Source organism: Ceratotherium simum, chromosome 36 (assembly GCF_057802395.1).
Source record: "Ceratotherium simum simum isolate JZ-2026a chromosome 36, ASM5780239v1, whole genome shotgun sequence".
Taxonomy (NCBI): domain Eukaryota; kingdom Metazoa; phylum Chordata; class Mammalia; order Perissodactyla; family Rhinocerotidae; genus Ceratotherium; species Ceratotherium simum.
Window position 1 is genome coordinate 23,887,843 of NC_141935.1, and position 20,432 is coordinate 23,908,274.

Consider the following 20,432-nt stretch of genomic DNA (forward strand, 5'->3'; position numbering starts at 1 on the left):
GACTCAGCAGCACGGTTTCCATCGCGTGCTCACATAACAGCTCTCCTCAACTGTCCTCTGGTCTGGCTTCATGATACCCCAACACAACAGAAAACCAAGATGATCACCTCATTCTCTCTCTCCAAATTTCAAAAGAAAGAAATTTTAATGTCCAAGTCACCCTGCACTTCAGTGGGGTCATTTTTAGAACAGTTTCTGGCACTCCCCTCGCCGCTGCTTTGCAGATGCCACACCCCAGGAGCTATTTTAAAGTAGGCCGTCTCCATATGCTTCAGAGAACATGCTACGCACGTGGCTGTGTCGGGGAAATAATTTTATAATAAGTCACTTGCAGTAAGAACAGTCAGCGCTTCCCTTTCCACCACCAAGTCTAAAAATTTTAAATCTATTTTAACTCACTAGGGTTTTTCACAGCAGAACTAAATAATCAGCCAGAAATTGTTGTTCTTTTTTTAACTTTTTAAACAGAAAAGATCGTGTAAAACATTTCTTCTTGTCCTACCCAAATGATGAAATAAGAGAACTAATGCTTCAAAGAGTAACTATATTAATGAAACGTCAACAAGTTACAGATAAACATTTTAATTGATTAAATATATTATTTTCAAGATCTTTTTGAAATTGCACTTGTACTGTACTAATCAACAGCCAAAGGCAATAAAAAAGTTTAAAACCAAAAACGTTCTGACATGGACACGAGACAGGAACTGCTGCTATGTGAAGTGACACACACTGCTCCCAGGAACAACGATATTTTCAGAAGATAATTCTTCCTAACATGTGCAAGGACAAATCTGTAATCAAAGGCTGGAAGAAATATATATTAGTGCCTGCTTTTTAAAGTTTATTTTACATTTTAAATACAATATTTTCTCATTAAAAAAAAAGCCAGAAGTGCCTAACCCCGTGGTTTCTATACCATATATACATGAGAGCTCATGGACAGCCTGACAAATGTTCTGGATGTACAGTATGGACACCTATGAGCTGGGACTACTGAATCAAAATTAAAAAACACAAATTGAGCGCTGCTTAGGAGAAAATAATCCAGTTTCTGAACAACCAAAAGAGAACAGAGTTAAATATGTACAAAACCAGGTATTAAAAAACAAGGAAATGCAGCACACAAAAAACAAACAGCCCCTTATGTAGTGAACTGGATATACTGCAGCCAATCAACGGAAACCTTCCTACAAGCAGTGATTTATGATTTGAAGTTTTAAACATCTAAGTATTTCAGTAACAACATATAATAACATAACGTGTATATTGCCATCTTTGTCATTTTCTATCTATACCACCCTCCCTTCTGAAAACAAGAATCTCTATACTAGTTAATCACTTACACAAATTTGGGGTGATTAATCCATATTTGTTTTCAGGAAAACAAAGATGTACCTCTTTTCATCAATAAAGACATAATACAGATTGAAGCTTTAAAAAAATTTAAGCATGGGCCTATGCACTTCCAATTCTCTCTAGTAAGTAATTCCAAACTGGAATCATACAGGGTTTGTGTCTAAGTAGTAAGCAATTAAAAAAAAAAATGGACTCTCTCGGGCAGTGATTTCCATATCAGTACAATGTTATTCCCCATACACTGAATTATATTTAAATGATTTCGTATATTTTAATTCAGCAGGTGCCAATTCGAGTTTACAAAACCCTTAACTATATGCTTGTGTAGAAAACAGTTTCAATTTTGAGATGCCCTATAAAGCCAAATCAAGACAAAAATGAATGAGTTTTGTGTTGCTACAGTAGTATGCATTATCAGATGGAGAGAAGAGGACCAAGAGCTTGTGAAGGCTCGCTTACACGGACGCCTGAGGCTCTGTGTATCTGGATACTTCAAATTATCACTCAGGTTTGAACATTCTATCTTAAGATTATCTCAGAAAATAATTCTCTGTAATATAACTCTGAACTAAACAGCCACACCCAAAGCAAAAACAATCTGGGTCATTCAGAACGAGATCAAATTGAGGCAACTTCTTTTTCTATTATAATCTGTGAGGTCTTAAATTTTAAAAATGGTGACCTTCAATCAAAGTCAGCTGCACCTCATGTGGACTATTAACAAAAGGATTTCAAATCAGAGGGCACTGAACTACAGGCTCTCCTAAGACACAGGGAGCAGGCAGCAATGGACTAACCATCAGCCAGGCGGGGTCGACGTTGGAGGTTTTATTTCGGAGACTTGAAAGATTTAACACATAGCTCGTGTAACTTCAGCATCCACTAGTGACTCTGCTGGTCGGCACCCACGGGCTGGATGAGTCTGAGGAATCCCTTTAACCCCAAAGTATTAACTCCAAAGAGTCTCAAGGAAATCCTGATGCCCAACAAGAGTTCACAAACCATCAGATCAAGATCAAGAGGGTGAACACTGACTGCAGTGCTCCACAAAGTCAAAGGAAATTTCCAAATTAAACGCCATCGTCTGCCCACCCCCAGACTCCAGACTCTGTAACAACATCTTTATCTAGTATAATAGACTCTGTAGTAGACTGACTTGGACCTCCACAGAGAGTAAGAGTTGTCAAACTTGAGGAGATAGACCCCTCTCCCTGGATACTGGTGGCTGCCGGCATACACTTCTTCATGACAGTCCCGTCGGTACACAGGCACAATCTCATCCAGCAGAGGCTTGCTGGCATTCTTTTTGGCTTTCTCTTCACTACTGATGTTTTCTATGAGACAGAATAGAGACAAGTCAGTGAACAGATAAGGGAAAACCACATTTGCATCAAGCATTTAAATTCCATCCTTCCTTCAGAAATTGCTCAGTAGGAATTCTCTTGATCCATTCAACTTATGTGCACGCAAGCATATACTGATTCATTCCTTTGTTCATTCATATATCTAAGCAGCTGCTATGTACCAAGCACTGTCTGGGCCCTGGGAGCCCAGGGTAAACATCTGGTGGTGGTAGCAGTCAGCATCCTATCTCTCTCTGTACTCTGACCATTGCTGCTATCTCTAAGCCGCACTTTTTCCCTTTCACATCCATTCAATTCCTAATTCCTCCCAATAGGAGGAATCTCGCTCATCTGTGTAGGACCAAGGAAAATGTTGCTTGATCCTCCTCCTTCTCAACAATACGAAAGTCCTCTCTGTTTTAGGAAGGGAGAAAAGGGGAAGAGAACTTATGAGGACTATTATTTTCTTTATATCTTAAATATAACGAGTAAAATGAGAAAAATCACAGTAGAGAGGTAGGCATTTAGAGACAGTCTGAAAATTCAATTAGTTTCACTAGGCCTTTGTTGCCCAGGGATGATCCCACTTCTGATTCTAGGTTTGTCCCAGTTAATAGTTTTCTGAACTGTAATGATATGAGGTTAGGAAAAAAATACCTCTAGAAACCTACAGGAAAGAGAAAATTACAAACCAGCTTATTTTTATTTTTTTTTGTGAGGAAGATCGGCCCTGAGCTAACATCTGCCAATCCTCCTCTTTTTGCTGAGGAAGACTGGCCCTGAGCTAACATCCATGCCCATCTTCCTCCACTTTATATGGGACGCCACCACAGCATGGCTTGCCAAGCATGTTTGCCAAGCATGTTTGCCAAGCATGTTTGCCAAGCAGTGCATCGGTGCATGCCCAGGCCACCGGGCCGGCCCCACAAACCAGCTTAAAAGTCTCAGTTTAACATATTAAATATAAACAGCCCCAAGGAACAGGTCAAGAGAATCTTCAGCAGAGAAGATAACAAGACTTGCAGGTTTACAACACGGCAGAGTGAATTTTGGCCACAAGAGTTAAAAGTGGTGACTGTCAATGGCCACTACAAGGAATGTAAACAAGGAAAGTCTGAGCAACTCTCTCAGCCTAGAGGAGCTTAAGGAGATATGCTAACAACTATAATGTGGCATCTTAGATGGGATCCACTAACATCAGTAAAAACTAAGGAAATGTGAATAAATATGAACTTTAATTAATAATAATGTATCAATATTGGTTCATTAGTTATCATGAATGTACCACAGTACAATGTAAGATGTTAACAATAGGGGAAACTGGGTGCAGGGTATATGGGAACTCTTTGTACTAGCTTTGAAATTTTTCTGTAAATCTAAAACAAAAAGTTTATTTTCAAAAAAGCAGATGACACTCTTATAAACAGGCCCAAATCAGATTTGCTTTATCATAGCAATACTTAAAATTAAATGTCTTTCATTTATAAATGAGAAATATAGAGCCATTTAAAATTTATACTATTGTCTATAAGGATAGCCATGAAACAGATTAATGGTCCACTAATTCAAGATCCAAACCTTGTTCAAAATCTTTAAAACTAAAAGAACAATGCATCTTTCAACACTTTAAGCAAAGACTTGGAACCTGGAAACAACAAAGAAAGCAGAGAATGACAGCAGTGGGACGGGTTACCATTCACACTTCTTCAAACTCCCTTCTCTCTCAAGACCTGAGATAAACCAAAGCAACAAACAAAAAAATTGGACTCCTCTTCGACATTAAACCGAGCTAGAAGAATCCCCCTCTCCATAAACTGCAGAATGTGGACCAGAGGGGGCACAGCAGCCTTCCTAAGGAGGCATACGGCAGACGGACAAGTACAGTCTGTGAGCTACAGCCTCAACCTAGAGAAGTTACGCTCACTCTTAGCAAACAATTCCTGGGAGCAAAAAATCCTCACTGTTGTTACTGTCAACATGGAGGTTTTAATGGATTCGTTTTAGTTGCAAATCATTTTATGATTAGGAATGGCACAAGAACAGGTGATGCCACTTTCCATTTGAGGGCTATCACCTATTAGAGCAGAGGTCATGGAAGCCCAGGTCCTCACCTCCAGACAGGCACTGGACCCCAGCCATGTTTACCAGCGCTCTTCCCAACATCAATAACCCCAAAATGATGATCAGCTGAGGGCTCAGACTGGGAAGTAACCTCCTTTTAGAAGCTCTGTAGCAGGCAAGCCAGGAGAAATTCATTACCTCAACCTACTTCTATATTATTCACAAAGCTCTTTATAAGGACAATAATTTGCACACATACACAAACTCTCCTTCCCAGACATTTGCAAACAGTCTGATTTTAACGAGTCCCTGTGATGCATCAGGAGGGCCAGTACAGGGCTCAGTCCCTGGTCCTGATGTTGCTGCGGGGCACCTGAGACAATGGTAGGGGCAGCTGCTCTGCAATCTGCTCAGGTCTCTCCGCACCTCCTGCTGGGTTTTTTCACTCTTGTATTTTTTCCTTCTGCTTCAGTCAGTAATATTCATGGGCAATGCCTCACCTTGCTAGTGGTACTCAGAAACAAAGACTGCTGAAAACAAAACGCCATGTAAGACAAAGCAGCCCTAAACGACACATGTATGTGTGTGTCCACATGTGATGCTGGAGGGCCCGTAGTGTGGCATGCACGGTGTGGGAATACGACTCAACTGTGTACCTCAAAAGCTCACTGAACTTTTAGGCTCCCTCCATGCACCTCCAACACCACCTCTTGAAACTTATTCCAGTGTCAGCTCTGTGGAACAACATTACCAGCCCTCTTCAGGAAGAAGCAGTCTATTTACACGTCACCTGAAAGGCTAGTCAGTTCCAAGACCGAAGAGGTGCTTTTCCATCCTCACACTCACGACTCCTTCCATATCACTCTCAATCAAGCCAACAAATATTTAAGTGCTTACTGTGTATAAAAGTCCTGAGTTATAACTTTTCTGGATAACAAAATTAAGGTGAGCACCTCCTCCATTAATAAGCAATACATTTTATAACTTACTTCCCAGACCAATAGTTCAGACTGTTCTTGGAAAACACCCAATCTTGTCTACTTAGAGAAAACAAAAAATTATGCTCTAGTAAAATAGGGAAGAATTACTGAAATTTTTTTGAGGTAAGATATTCTGGTGAGTTTCTGTACTTACATAAACAAATCTTAAAATAACAACTAAAAAGCTACTATCAGAAATATAAATTAAACAAATTCCAGAGCTGGCAAATTTCTTGCTTGCTCCTTCAAAAATTTTCAAAATGATCTCCCACATTTACCTTTTCAACACACAAGGCTGGGAGTAAAATAATATTCAGAAAGCAGTAAAATAAACTGCCAAACAGACTTTCCCAGCATTAAAAAAAAATTCATTTCTGGCCCCAGTCCCCTACAGGAGGCTGGCTTCTCTCACAGCCTTTTCAACCCAAGGCCCCAATACTAATGAAGAAACTCATCCCCGTGCACGAAGGGTTAATCAGGAAGCATGAGGCTGACTGCCATCTGAACCACTGCCACTTCTGCCAACACACAACCCAGCAGCTACTGAATACGGACCAACGGTTCTACCTTCCTCCTCCTCGTCGTCATCGCTGGACTCACTGACATGCACACTGACAGCAGTGTTTGGAGAGTCTGTCCATTCAAAATATACCCCAAACCCAATGTCATAATTGTCTGTAGCAAATTCCCAAAAGAGATATGATCCTTCTTCATGGGTGGGTACTCGAACAGTGACCACTTCTCCTCGGCCCACTGTAATCACGGAATCCGCATCCTGCCGAATCTTCTCTTTAAAGTCTTTGATCTGGGGTCGTGTCCACATGGATGGAGCTGCTATTACTGGAAGAGATTCTAAAGGCAACAGGAATTACAAAAGCTAAAGAGGGTGAGCCTTCACCTGCAGGCAGCAACCTTAGTACAGGACCACCTGCCCAGCCACACTCAGGCACCAAGTGCAATATGGTCTATCTCAGATCAAGGACTCAGGAATATAAGAGCCTCCCCAGGGAAGTCTCCCCCCAGATCACCCCATTCAACAATGTCACAGGTATTCAGAGGTCATCATACCACTTCAAGGGACAAAGCAATCCATAATCTTAGAAGTGATTTTTTTCAACACCCTAATTACATATGGGGATTTAAGAACGACCTTGGAAACTTCCTAGCTGGAGCTAGGGGAACATTCTAACAAAGAGAGATGTGTACTTGGGAATAAATTTACTTTTCTATGTGGACAAAGAAAGCTGGGCTTTGACTTCAATCTCTCGGTTGAAAACAGTCTTGACCTCTGAGTATCCCCCAGTTCCAGGCACTATTCTAAAGGAGCTCAAAGAAACAGAAACACTGGGACAGGACTGGAGCTGCTAGGGACTGAGTCAAAAGGGGTCAAGTCTCGTTACTGAGCACTATCTATGTGCACTGGACTGACTACTCAATGGGTTTTCCAGAGTCAGTCACAGAGCCTTTGACAAAAGGCTGGTGTACCAGTATTAGAAAATACTGGTACACTCTTAAAAGGGAAAAAAAAGGGGGGTGGGGTGTAAACCATGGGATTTCAAAGTCTTCTCTGCAGCTATTTTCTGTTACGTGTTCTAAAAAGACAAGGAAGATCTCTGAAACCAGCTTTCCTATGAAGCACACCACTGCCCCTGGTCACTGTCCCTGAAATGCTCTTCTTTTCCTTCTCACTTAACTTCTACTGTTGCTTCAATCTCTCAGCTCAACTGGCCCTTCCCCAGGAAAGCCTCTGGTGACTTCTCTGACTAGGCACATCCCCCATATTACACGCTCTCCAACTATAATATACCTCTCTCTCCATCACAGTACTCACCACAGCTACAATTACATTTTATGTGTGTTGTTGTCTCACCACCGTACCCCTAGCACTCAGAAAATCTTCAACCAATGCTGCCCATGAAAAGACAGCAGACCTTTGAAAACGCCAAGTTATCTTCTGGGTAAAATGGTACTTTAGTCTCAAAAAATACATTGTAATATATGGTAGCCAGTCTCCAAGATGGCCCCCAGTGATCCTCACCCTTTGGGTATTCATGCACTTGTGAGGTCACCACCCAAATGTATCAGGGTTGGTATGTGCGACCAATAGAATACGGCAGAAGTGCTGACATGTTACTTCCCAAGTTAGGGCACAAAAGACACTGCCACTTCTGCCTTGTTCTCTTTAGGATCTTTGCTCTGGAGGAAGCCAGCCACTGTGCTGAGGACACTCCAGGAGCTCTAAGGAGAAGCTTCACGGGGCAAGGAACTGAGGCCTCCTGCCAACAGCCAGCACCAACTTGGCAGCCATGTGAGGGAACTATTTTGGAAGCACAGCCTCTAGTTCCAGTCAAGCCTTCACATGACTACAGTCCCAGCCAACATCTTGGCTGCAACCTCATGAGAGACCAGAACCACCACCACTCAGCTAAGCTGCTCCTGAACTCCTGACCCACAGAAACTGTGTGAGATGATAAATGTTTCTTTCTAAGCTGCTAAATTTGGGTGTAATCTGTCACGCAGCAACAGATAACCAATATATAATAAGACAACCCAAAGTGTCCAAAGGATATCTGATTTGCTCTTCTGTACTATTGGAAGGGTCACCAGAAGCATCAGATTCAAACAGAAAAGAGTGAAAAAGCATTAAACTCTCACAAATATGTAACTGCTCTCAAAATCTAGCGAACCTGACTTCCTGACTTCTGCTTTTCAGAAAGTCTGAACTGTGACATCTGGTCGGATGAACACACGCCAAACCATACCTTTTGGTCCATTCTCCAGGGCTTCTTCTGCAGCTTCTGCTTCAAGCTCTTTCTCAGCGTGGTCAGGGTGGGTTCTGGCCTGTCCATTAACTGACAGCACATCACTTGGTACGGCTGCATTCACTTTTGATGAGGGAGGCAAAGGAGCCCCGGCTACTGCTACTTCCTGTTGTTTCTGTAACGCTGCCTGTAAGTCGAGAAGGAGTGAAGAGACACTGACCGGGAAGGCCAGCAAACACGACATTTGCCCTGGAATGCATTCTGACCCGCGGTTTTCGCCCTACCAAAGCACTCTCCTCCAAGAAATTACTAGTACACTTTATCAGCTTTCAGCCCATCTATGATGAATACTAGTAGTACAATACCAAACTGACGGCTGAGAATGATAAAAAATCAACATGGACAAAAAAACTATAACTGAGGATCACATTTTTGTGACCTGAGGATCACCAGAAAAACTAACTAGGAAAAATTAAAGTAAGTAGAAACAATCAACTCAAAATAAAATTATTAAGGGCAAAAACTCAACATTGTAACATTTGTTCTTAAAATTAATAGAAGAAAATCTTCTTGATAAAATTCAGATACATAAAGTTTGAATCAGGAAAGTTAAACTTGGTAGAAATAAATGGTCACAGAAGAAAATTCACAAAGGCAGAAGCTGTAATTGGTAAAATCTGATATGGGCCCCCAAAGTAACCAACAAATCAAATATGGACAATTATTCTAATATGGACAAAAGTAATAAATTAAATCTTCACCGTAAACTATATACAAAAAATTCTTATCACAATTAAATTGAAAACTGTTAATCATGTTGTAAAAAATACTAATGTAAGAATTAAATAGGCTTATAAAATAGAGTTTGAAGTCAAAGTACTTTCTCAGTGAAAATTCATCCCTATTCACGTAATTATGATTAAAATACATATATCCATAAATATGAAATTAAAATGTCTTCTGCGTCAAAACTGAAGAGTAAAAACATCTTAAATGCAAAGGACAAGTATTTTCAGACATTCTTCTCTTATATGAAGATGGATAGATATTACTACTGGAAATACCTAAGTATTACTTAAGTAACTTTTGAGGGAAGTTTAAATTGAATTATTACATATAGAAAAGTATATAAATCATAAATGTACAGCTTGATCATTTTTCATAAATCAAACATACCCATGTAACCCACACCCAGATCTAGACTATCTGCATCCCAGAACCCTCCCTGGTGACACTCCCCTAAGGGGAGCAACTATTCTGACTTATAACACTATCCATTTGCTTTCCTATTTTTGAACTTTATATAAATGGAATTGTATAACACATGATCTTTTTTGTGTCTAGCTTCTTTCACTCAACATTACTTTTGTGAGGTTCACCTGTAGGGTCACAAGTAATTGTATTTTGTTTGTTTGCATTGCTATAGGACATTCCATTGTGAAAATACAAAATTTACTTATCCATTCTACTGTTGATGAGCATTTGTGCATTTAAGTAACTTTTTTAAAAAATTTATTTTACTTTATTATCATTATTATTTTTTCTGAGGAAGATTTGCTCTGAGCTAACATCTGCCGCCAATCTTCCTCTTTTTTTGCTTGAGGAAGATTAGCCCTGGGCTAACACCTGTGCCAGTCTTCCTCCTCTTTGTATGTGGGTCACCACCACAGCATGGCTGACAAGTGGTGTAGGTCTGTGCCCAGGATCTGAACCCACAAACCTGGGCTGCCGAAGTGGAGCACACCGAACTTAACCAGTAAGCCACAGAGCTGGCCCCTAAGTAACTTTTTAAACTAAAATACTAAGTTATAAGTGAGCATATGTTGACAACAGTAAAACAAAAAAAGGAAAGAAAGAAAATTTAGGAAAAAAAGCCATTATAATCTCATGGTTTAGGGATAATGACATATTTTGGCATATCTGTATACACATTTCATTTGACATAACATTTATAAACCAATTACTTAAATGAATGGCAACACCTCTCTCTGCTCTTAGCTCAGGCTAGTAACGCACTTAAGATTTTAAAATACCTTCTTCCAAGGCCTAGATACTCAGTGAGTTCCACATTTGTTTTCTACAAAGAGTACCAGCTTCCAGAAAAAGTGCATACAACCAAAACAAGCCAGTGCACTCAGAACATTCACTGCATGACAGGAAAGCAAAAAAAGCATTTCTGTTGATGATCAACAGGTCCGGCTCAAACGCCCCCACCTCTCCAGTAAGCCTTTCCGGAAACTCTCTAGCAGAATGGACAACTCCCTTCCCCGGGATCCCACTGCCCAAGAATATATAGCAATTATATATAATAGATTGTAATTATTTATTTACATAATCCTCTTCTAACTTTTAAGTTTTTAAAAGCACAGAAAGGTAGAGGAACAAATGTCACAAACACCCAGGTAACTACACTCCCAAATTAACAAGTTCGCATTTTGTCATTTTGCTCAGTATTCATATAAAAATTAATACTTTCTGGGGCTGAAGTTCCTTTTGTTCCTTCCTCAGTCTCTTTCCTTCTCTCTTCCCAGAGACAACCAATCAATTTGATAAACCAAGTTTGATCGCTGTAATCTAAATTTCGGCTTTCTAGTTTTGTTTCAAACATTCTTGGTTTTGCCCTACTTGCCTGACTGTGTTCTGATTAGGTGAGAGCAACCTAGAAACAGGACAGTATAAGCTATCCTATTGAAAAATTATCTCCGTGCCAACCACAGAAGCAGGAAAACAGGAGTGATATGCTAAAGTAGACACAGGCTTTAGAGGACAGAGAAGAAACTCCTCAAAAATACCATGTACTATCTTGAATGGACTCTGGTTTGACACCCTCTTCCTCTTCTCATGATTACACAAAACTGCTTTTTAACTGCTCACTAATGGTCAAGACTCAGGGGAAAGGGTATTTTAGGTAAGAATATTCATTTTCAAGGAATTTAAAGAGCTTGGCAAAACAACAAAGATTACTTCATCCAACAAGAAACGCTGAGCAACACTAAGGTAACACTTTTCTTCACGCAGATTTTTTGACAGGTGGCAGCTGCTTTATAAGTGAAAATTAAATAAGTAAAACTTAGCCAGGTTAAGTTCAAGGAGGCATTTTATACCTCTGCAAGACGTAAAAAATGAATGTAAAATTGGTTATCTTCCGTATGTACAAAACACTTCACAGAGTAACCATTTTCTCATTGTATTCCTCTGACAGTCCTGGAGGTTAACAGGACAAGTACCAGGATTTTATACCCCATTCTTACTGACTGGGAGAAAAGGCAGAACAATCAGAGCAGCAGGTAACTTGTCTGAGCTCAAACAAGACAATGGCAACGCATGGACAGAATCCAAGGGTTATCTGCCACCCCACCCTCCCCCGCCCCCCTGCCTCAAATCCCATGTTCTTTCCCCTAAACCACCTACTCCTGTTGGAAGCAAAATATTTGGGGGTAGGGAGTTAGAGGAGGACTACCAATGTGTTGTGGGTGAGCACTGTCTAGCTACTGTACCTCACACAAAAGTCAAGATGGACCCACCTAGCTCCGCAGAACCAGCCAAGAGCCTTAGGGGACAGCACACTGCCTGAAGGACATCCTTGAACTAAGGCTAGTTACCCCAAGTCCTCACGGTTCCAGGACCACTGTTAGAGTCTATGTCAGACTCACTGGAATGACACTCGGTCCATACAACTCCCAAATACCCTTATGACAATATAATAGTGGACATATCATTTGTTGCTTCAATATCATAAGTTGTCTTTCATAACTGCCAGTGCAATTCTAAACTCTCCCCCAACAAAGGTCACCTAAAAGTTACTTTATACCTCAGAGGTGAACTAATGCAAAATTCATTAGCAACTGTTAAAAAAGAACTTGAGTTCCAGTGAAACTGAACACCCTCTCTGCGGCTGAATCCTGGGGCTGTCTATCATACCTGTTGCTGGGCAAGCTGGACTTGATACAACTGCTGCATATACTGCTGGTAGTGCTGCTCCTGCAGCTGGCGGATGAGGATCTGCTGCTGCTCGTAGTTCCCCGGGTACTGCTGGGCTGCGTACTGCTGGAACTGCACGGCAGTCTGGGAGTTTAAAGCTGCCATTATCTGCTGCCTAAAAACATTAAAAAATATATACTAGTCTGACTACAGGAGATTGTTCATTACAAAATAAAATGTCTCTGTCATTTATTTTTGTAATTTATAACTCTTAAAAATGACTAAGCTACTAATATATACCAATCAGCATGTGTCCCAGGCCCAGAAGAAAGATTTAAGAAAATAAACTTGGCCTCTAATTTTTTACTTGGGTTTTTCAAGGAAGATCTGGGATGGAGAGGGAGAATAAGCATATCATCATCATCATTACCACCACTATCGTCACTGCCAACATTTATTGTGCCCTTACTATGAGGCATGCAGTGTTCAAGGCACCTCCACGTACTAACCCACTCGCCTCTGACACACCTTCTGAGGCAGGGTTTCACAGAGCAGAAAACGCGGGCACTGGGTAACTTGCCCGTAACTACACTGCTAGTAGATGCCAGAGCCAGGATTCAAGTCTAGGCTGTCTGGCTCCAGCCTGTACTCTTTAACCATGATGCTGTAAGAGGATGGATTGCCATCGATGGCAAGATGAGGTATTTAACTGTTGGCCATGGCTTCTCTACCTAAATACAAGAAAAGCAGTAAGAGGCAGAAAAATAGCTAAAAGATGTTACAGGTGGCCCTGGTAAGTATAAACAAAGCCAGTGAAAACTCGAGGGTCCTCAGCATTTCATTTAAAGCCTGCCTTAAAGAGAAACACTGAAAATAACATCTGGGAACACTTGGTCTAGAGATACTAATTTCTGTAAACTATTATAATTCTCTTTTATTTTTTTTCATAGAGAAATCACATGCTTCTTAACTCAGTTATGTGACCAACTTAAAGACCTCAAAGCCATCTATTAATAGATAAATAACAAAGCAAAATCTCACAAACTCCTTAAAGAACATGACACTGGGTCCACCTAGGGCATGCCCCCAACCCCTAACAGAGTAGTATTCATAGTCCTCTAGGGAAGAATGAGGCTCTGGGTTGGTTTGAAGCTTCTGAGGAACTACTCAGAAATAATGAGGAGAAATCAATGGACTCTGGTTTAATCTACATGCCATGCTACCCCTTGGACCCCAGGCCTTCTTCCCACAGTGTTTTATGGGTGTTAATCCTTTCCTCCTTGTACGTATAGCTCCTTCTTGAAGAACCAGTTCCTTCTGAGACAGGTGCTCTCACAGCCCTTACTGAATAAGAAATGGTTTCAGCTCCCAAGTCCGGTACTAGGGGACTAGGAATAGACATCTGACATAGGCTGGACCAACTAGATTCTCTGTCCTGGAAATGTGTAACTGGGTCTCTCAGATTCCATCCATCTCTCAGATGCATGAAAACAAAGACCACATAAATCTAAGCTAGGATAGCCTTGCACATGCCAAAGCAGAGAGTGACAATTTGCAGAGAACAGGAAGAATGAACCAGAGACACAAGCTGAGAGAAGCAAAGACAAGAAATCATGCGAACCCAGAGACAGAGAGCAAGCAAGAAACCTCAGCTCCTGTTCTAGTCCTGAATTCTGGGAGTGAATCCCAAATCCTTCCAATAAATTCCCCTCTTTGCAACCAAATGATGCTTAAGATGAGGCCCTCTTTGGGGTCGGCCCGGTGGCATAGCAGTTAAGTGCACGCGCTCCGCTGAGGCGGCCTGGGGTTCAGATCCCGGGCACGCACCGACGCACTGCTTGTCAGGCCATGAGGCCGCGTCCCAGATCAAGTGGAGGAAGATGGGCATGGCTGTTAGCTCAGGGCCAGTCTTCCTCAGCAAAAAGAGGAGGATTGGCAGATGTTAGCTTAGGGCTGCTCTCCTCACACACACACAAGAAAAGATGAGGCCCTCGTTGGTAACACATCATTGGTGCGAATGACAAGGAGCTACTGTTGGTCCACCTCCCAGTCCCACAAATCATGGAAGGACTCCAAGCCACACGATGGTAAATGCCGAGTAACAACAGCGTGGCAGTCCATTCCTCACTCTCAAACACAAGCCATACAACAAGCTTACTTCTGCTGCTCCAACCGAAGCCTCTCTTCTTCTATTCGCCTCCTCTCCTCCTCCTCCCGTCTGAGCCTTTCTTCTTCTTCTCTTCTACGCTTCTCCTCCTCCTTTTGCAGACGTTCTCTTTCTTCCTCTTCACGCCGCCTTCGCTCTTCCTCCTCCTTCCTACGAGGTTAAGGACAGAGAGAATGACCTCTATACAAAGAATCCTGTTTAAAAACAATTTAAGACTATTTCCCAGTGAAAATCGATACAACCTTCTTAGAGAACAATGTGGTAATATTATCAAAATCTGAAATGCATAGACTGCACTAGTACAAATTTATCAAATGGAGTCAGTCACACAATATACAAGATCACAGCAAGAATAATTACTGCTGCACAGTAATAAAAAAGATGTCTGTCAGTAAGACACTACTACTTAAATCATTATCATGATACACCCATACCCTGAAGATTCCCCTCTATATAAGCTCACAGCACAAGCTTTTCCTTCATACTACTTGCTGTAGTTGCAATTAAATCTGTGATAAATTTAGCGATATATCTGTCTTACTCAGTAAAGTGCATGCTATGTAAGGGCAGAGACGGCCTACCTCACACCACTACATCCTCAGGGCTTAGCACAGTGCTTGAAAGAACAAGCACTCAACAAATGTGTACAGAAATGAATAATCCACCCTGAAACACCACATAGCCATAAAGAAAGGACAGAACTACACGGCCTCACATGTAAAGACATTTAATATATTTGTTTAATGAAAAAAGCAGGTAAATACAGAGAAAAAGGTCTAGAAAGATACACCTCTAATATGTCAGTTATTATCTATGAAGAGAAGAGTGGTATTAAAAAGTAAGGTGGGAAGGAAGGTTTTCAGTTTGTGCTTCCTATATTGCCATCATTGGAAAATCATTTATACCACATATATTTGTGTATTATTTCTGAAATTAAAAAAAAATTAAAGCTTTTAGTTTAAAAAAGAAAAGGACAGTTGGAAATCTAGGTGCAGCCCTTACCTAGCTCTTGCCTACCGCCCAGCCCCTTTCCCAAGGAGAACAGACTCTGTCACACCAGGAATGGATGCATACAGGTCTAAGAGGGGCTTGGAGGACAGAGAGGGTAAAGACGGGATGAAAGACAAGACTGCTGAGGATTCTCAAAGAAGACACCATTTCTTGGTCCTACCATGAGAACTGTCTGGGTTGCGCCACTTTTTTCTCCAAACTCCTATAAGTGATTAACAACACACCTGAGCCACAGTCAAGGCTCAAAATACAGCAATAACATGACCTACTTGTAACGTGTCACAGCTGGTACACAGGGCAAGATGTCCCACAAGCCAGAGCTTAAGCTTCAGGGTAGAGGAAGTCTAGTCTTAAATGCTTTAAAAGAATTATATATAGACTTCATCTCATGACAGAAGTCCTTTTCCTTTTAAAAGGAAAAATGCAGTTTTATATGCAGAGTAGTAACTCAAATATTCAATTTATCATTAAAAAAGAACTTAAAAAGCAATGTATACATACTTGCAAAGACATTATAGCTACACCTCATTGGTTCAACGTCACGACACACGGACTACAGCACATAAATCAATTGTCCAGTAAAAGAACCTCACTCCATTCTTCTAAGAATCAAAACTTTTCCTCTGGGTAAAAACAATCTTCCTTTGGATAAATGTCTTCTGAAAATGGATTAAGCTATTTCCTATCCTCTTAAACAGGAATAAATTAAATCTAGTGCTCTGTCTCTTGATGACTTAGGAGGTATAACCACAAACATAAAAACTGTCTATGTCATAATACAGTGATGGAGAAGTTTATCTTCATATTAAATGGCCCCTAAGTGCCACACTTTATAATTCTTGTGTCTTATTTTTCATAGTTTCCATCTTCCTCCCTCACTATCAGGCTATTTCCTCTTCTAATCTGTTATTTCCAATCCAGGTTAAGGTGGGAAATCAGAGAACCAGTTGTTTCTAAAGTAAGTATAACATAATCTGAGGAAAAATTGGTTTTGCAGCATCATTTTCATTACCTAGAAATTTCAGACAGTCGAAGTTATTGAAAATATAACCTCTGATAAATAAGGTGCTAGCTATAATTCTGTCGAGTTCACGATCAGGACGGAGAATCCCATAAACATAAACAGCACATTCAGCAGCTCCCCCTCCAGCCCCTGGAAATAATTAAATAGCCATCTGGAAGACAGGGCCAATATGAAATGTTTATCTAAAAAGTGTACCACATAGCACAGTTGGTAACCACGATATGGAGTATGAATAGTCTAGAAACTCAAGAGCGACAGCAGCAGAGTGTGTCAGAGCAGAGGGTAAGGAGGAGAGGGTGGCTGAGTTGCTGGTGCTTGCTCAAGAATGCAATGTAATAACACAAAAGGAACGCTGCCAGGACGGATGGGCAATTCCTTTTAAAAGTATAGCCAGACGGACACATCAAACCCCGTCCCCCCAAAACTCGTTATATAAATGCCTGCTCACATCAGGAAGTTTGAGCAACTAGCATAAGGAGTGGGGATCCAAAGGAAGTAAGACACCTGATCCAGAACAGACACTCCATGAAGCAAAAGCATCAGTACACGGGGCTGCACGAGGATAGAGTACTCTGTGCCCTCAAACTTCACCTTTTTTTTTCTTGCTCCTCCTTCTCTATCTTGTGGGACGCAACGTATGTTGAAAAGAGATGGCAACACCTATTCAGGAGCTTGACGAACTCTACCATGGCATCCTCTTTAGACGTGCCGCCCAGGGCTGCCCATTCTCTCCTGTAAGGAATAACAAGAAACGTTACCTCCTCGTATTAACAGGATGAGAACTTGATTTAATTTACACCTAAATATGAACAATTCTCAATTATAACTAAAATGAAGAACGAATCTATTATAAACAAAAGGCTCAAAACTTCAAGTTTCAACAAGCATGTATTGATTTACTAAATTAGATACACCACACACAATCCAAACTTCCTGTCATAAACTATAATTTAACCCCACTGCTGATAATTTCCATACTAGCAAAAGAGTATCAAAGGTTCACTTTCCTTGTATCACATTTTAGCCTTAACTAAATAAAATACGCAATGGATTCTTTTTTGTCTCAACCCTCTATATGTCCCAATAAGAAAATCAATTACTATATATTTTAAATGGCTGCTTTTAATATTACTTAGGAAGAATCAAATAAAGCTGTACTTGTCTTATGTTCATAACCAGATGAGGAAACTTCTTCCACAATATTTAGCCATAAACATCTCCAAGCCAAAAACAGATAAACATCTGAAGATTCTAGAAGCTGTAAGCAAAAATGTTTCAGTTCTCATTCTAAGCTAATGAACCAGCTATTCACATCTTAATCAATTTACTTTATACCATTTTGTGACATTATTCTCATTAAATGCATTATACAACAAAACACTGTTACCTCCTGTCATTCCCCAACACATCAAAGAATCCAACCTCAGGACAGGTGTCAGGATTATATGGACCCAGAAGAACCTGCTTATGCAGTGCCACAAGCTTCAGTTTTTCTTCATAAGTCGGATGAAATGCTTTGCCATCTTTCTCTACAAGAAAAAGAAACATAAAGAAACAATCAGCACTGAGAAAATACATAATTTTCAGCATTATATGCTAAAGTTTTGCTATAAGGTCTGTCACAAACTGCCTGCGATAAACATAAACAATATTATAGTGAGATTTTTATTTTAAATACTAACAGAAACACTTTATGCTGAATTAAATTTGTGTGTGTGTGTGAGGAAGATCAGCCCTGAGCTAACATCCAAGCCAATCCTCTTTTTTTTTTTTTTTTTTTGCTGAGGAAGACTGGCCCTGAGCTAACATCTATTGCCAATCCAACTCCCCTTTTTTTTTTTCTTCCTTTTTCTCCCCAAAGCCCCAGTAGATAGTTGTATGTCATAGTTGCACATCCTTCTAGTTGCTGTATGTGGGACCCTGCCTCAGCATGGCCGGACAAGCGGTGCGTCAGTGTGCACCTGGGATCCGAACCCGGGCCGCCAGTAGTGGAGCGTGCGCACTTAACCGCTACGCCACGGGGCCGGCCCCGAATTAATTTTTTATTTATTTATTTATTTTTTGTGTGAGGAAGATCAGCCCTGAGCTAACATCCATGCTAATCCTCCTCTTTTTGCTGAGGAAGACCGGCTCTGAGCTAATATCTATTGCCAATCCTCCTCCTTTTTTTTTTTTTTCCCCCAAAGCCCCAGTAGATGATTTTATGTCACAGTTGCATATCTTTCTAGTTGCTGTATGTGGGACGCAGCCTCAGCATGGCCAGAGAAGCGGTGCGTTGGTGCGCACCCGGGATCTGAACCCGGGCCGCCAGTAGCGGAGCACGAGCACTTAACCGCTAAGCCACGGGGCCGGCCCCCGAATTAATTTTTTAAACTGAAGCCAAGTACAAATATTTATGTTAAGACTACTACAGAGAAACCAACCTGTGAAGCTACAGTCAGGCACACACATACAAGTGTACCACTTGACATCTTTTACACATATGAAAAATGTTCAACAATCATTTTTTAAAAGTTTCTTAAAAAAATAATTTTATATCAATTACTTTCAATATGATCATACATAAGAGATGACATATAATTAGGAAAGCTATATTCAAAACATATCCATTCCACTGAGGCAGTATGATGTGGTGGGTAGGGCTTTGGAATCAGCCTAGATTTAAATCTCATCTCAGACACTTCCTAGCTGTAGGACCATTCTCTTAGTTTGTTCATCAATAAAGCGAGGAGTCCACTGCTACTTCAGAGGTTAACAGAATATTATTAATAATAATAACTACTAGATCTTTTTCCTTCCTTCATATTATGATTGGCTCTGGCAGGTTTCCAATGGGCAATTAAGAGGTCTGGCAGGTTTCCAAGGGGGCCAGCCCAGTGGCAGAGTATTTAAGTTCACACGCTCTGCTTCAGCAGCCCAGGGTTTGCTGGTTGGGGGATCCCAGGCTCGGACCTACACACTGCTCATCAAGCCATGCTGTGGTGGCGTCCCACATACAAAATAAAGGTAGACTGGCACAGATGTTAGCTCAGGGACAAAGTTCCTAAAGCAAAAAGAGGAAGATCGGCAACAACTGTTAGCTCAGGGCCAATCTTCCTCAGCAAAAAAAAAAAAAAAAAAAAAAGAGTGAAGCCCATTTGACCTGCAAAGACTTTACCATCAACATTCAAAAGTAGTATAAAACTGGGTGCTAGTAAAATAGGAAATCCTTAGAGAATAGTTCTGCTTCTTCAAAAAATGGTAGCATTAATTATGGTTGATTCTAATGATAATAAGAGTCTACCAAATTTCAAAAAAAAAAAAAGAAGTAGAAAGTAATATATACTGCCTACAAATTTTATCCATGTACACAGTAATCACCAAAATAAAACCCCTGCTGATGAGAGAAGAATATGGGTTAAAGGTTATGAAAAGGAAACTCAGAGGAGAAAAAAAATAGAAGTTGCCAATAAGTAACCCAAGATATTTAATCTCACTAGTCAAGGAAATGGAACTTGATACCATTGGATACCAACACCCCCTCTGCTATCAGATAGGTCAAAAAAACTAGATAACATCAAGAGTTGATAAAAATGGGACAAACAGGTACCCACTCTCATATACTAATACTGAAAGTATGGACTGCTACAGTTATCTTGGAGGGCAATTTGGCAATATATTTCAAAATTATAAATGCACCCACCCTATGATCCAGTAATTCCAATTCTCATTATATACCCCTGATAAGCACTCCCCAATAAACTGAGGAGGTGGATACAGGGATATTCACTGCAGCACTGTTTTCTTGTTACTATAAACAATGAG

At 40.6% G+C, this 20,432-nt stretch overlaps 1 protein-coding gene across 3 annotated transcripts in view; it reads right to left on the reverse strand.

Annotated features, from left to right (window-relative positions):
* Positions 1 to 566: 566 nt before the first annotated feature.
* The window catches only part of ACBD3 (acyl-CoA binding domain containing 3), a 40,684-nt gene continuing 20,818 nt past the window's right edge, over positions 567 to 20,432 (reverse strand). The window contains exons 2-8 of one of the 3 annotated variants that reach the window (XM_087424425.1): positions 18,016 to 18,157; positions 17,220 to 17,360; positions 14,585 to 14,743; positions 12,427 to 12,601; positions 8,506 to 8,692; positions 6,299 to 6,595; positions 567 to 2,693 (exon numbers count right to left, since the gene is read on the reverse strand). In XM_087424425.1, coding sequence (XP_087280551.1) covers positions 2,482 to 2,693; positions 6,299 to 6,595; positions 8,506 to 8,692; positions 12,427 to 12,601; positions 14,585 to 14,743; positions 17,220 to 17,360; positions 18,016 to 18,157 — 1,313 coding nt within the window. In that variant the 3' untranslated portion in view covers positions 567 to 2,481. The remainder of the gene's footprint in view (positions 2,694 to 6,298; positions 6,596 to 8,505; positions 8,693 to 12,426; positions 12,602 to 14,584; positions 14,744 to 17,219; positions 17,361 to 18,015; positions 18,158 to 20,432) is intronic. The other 2 variants (XM_004439556.2, XM_087424426.1) reach the window with 2 other exon arrangements.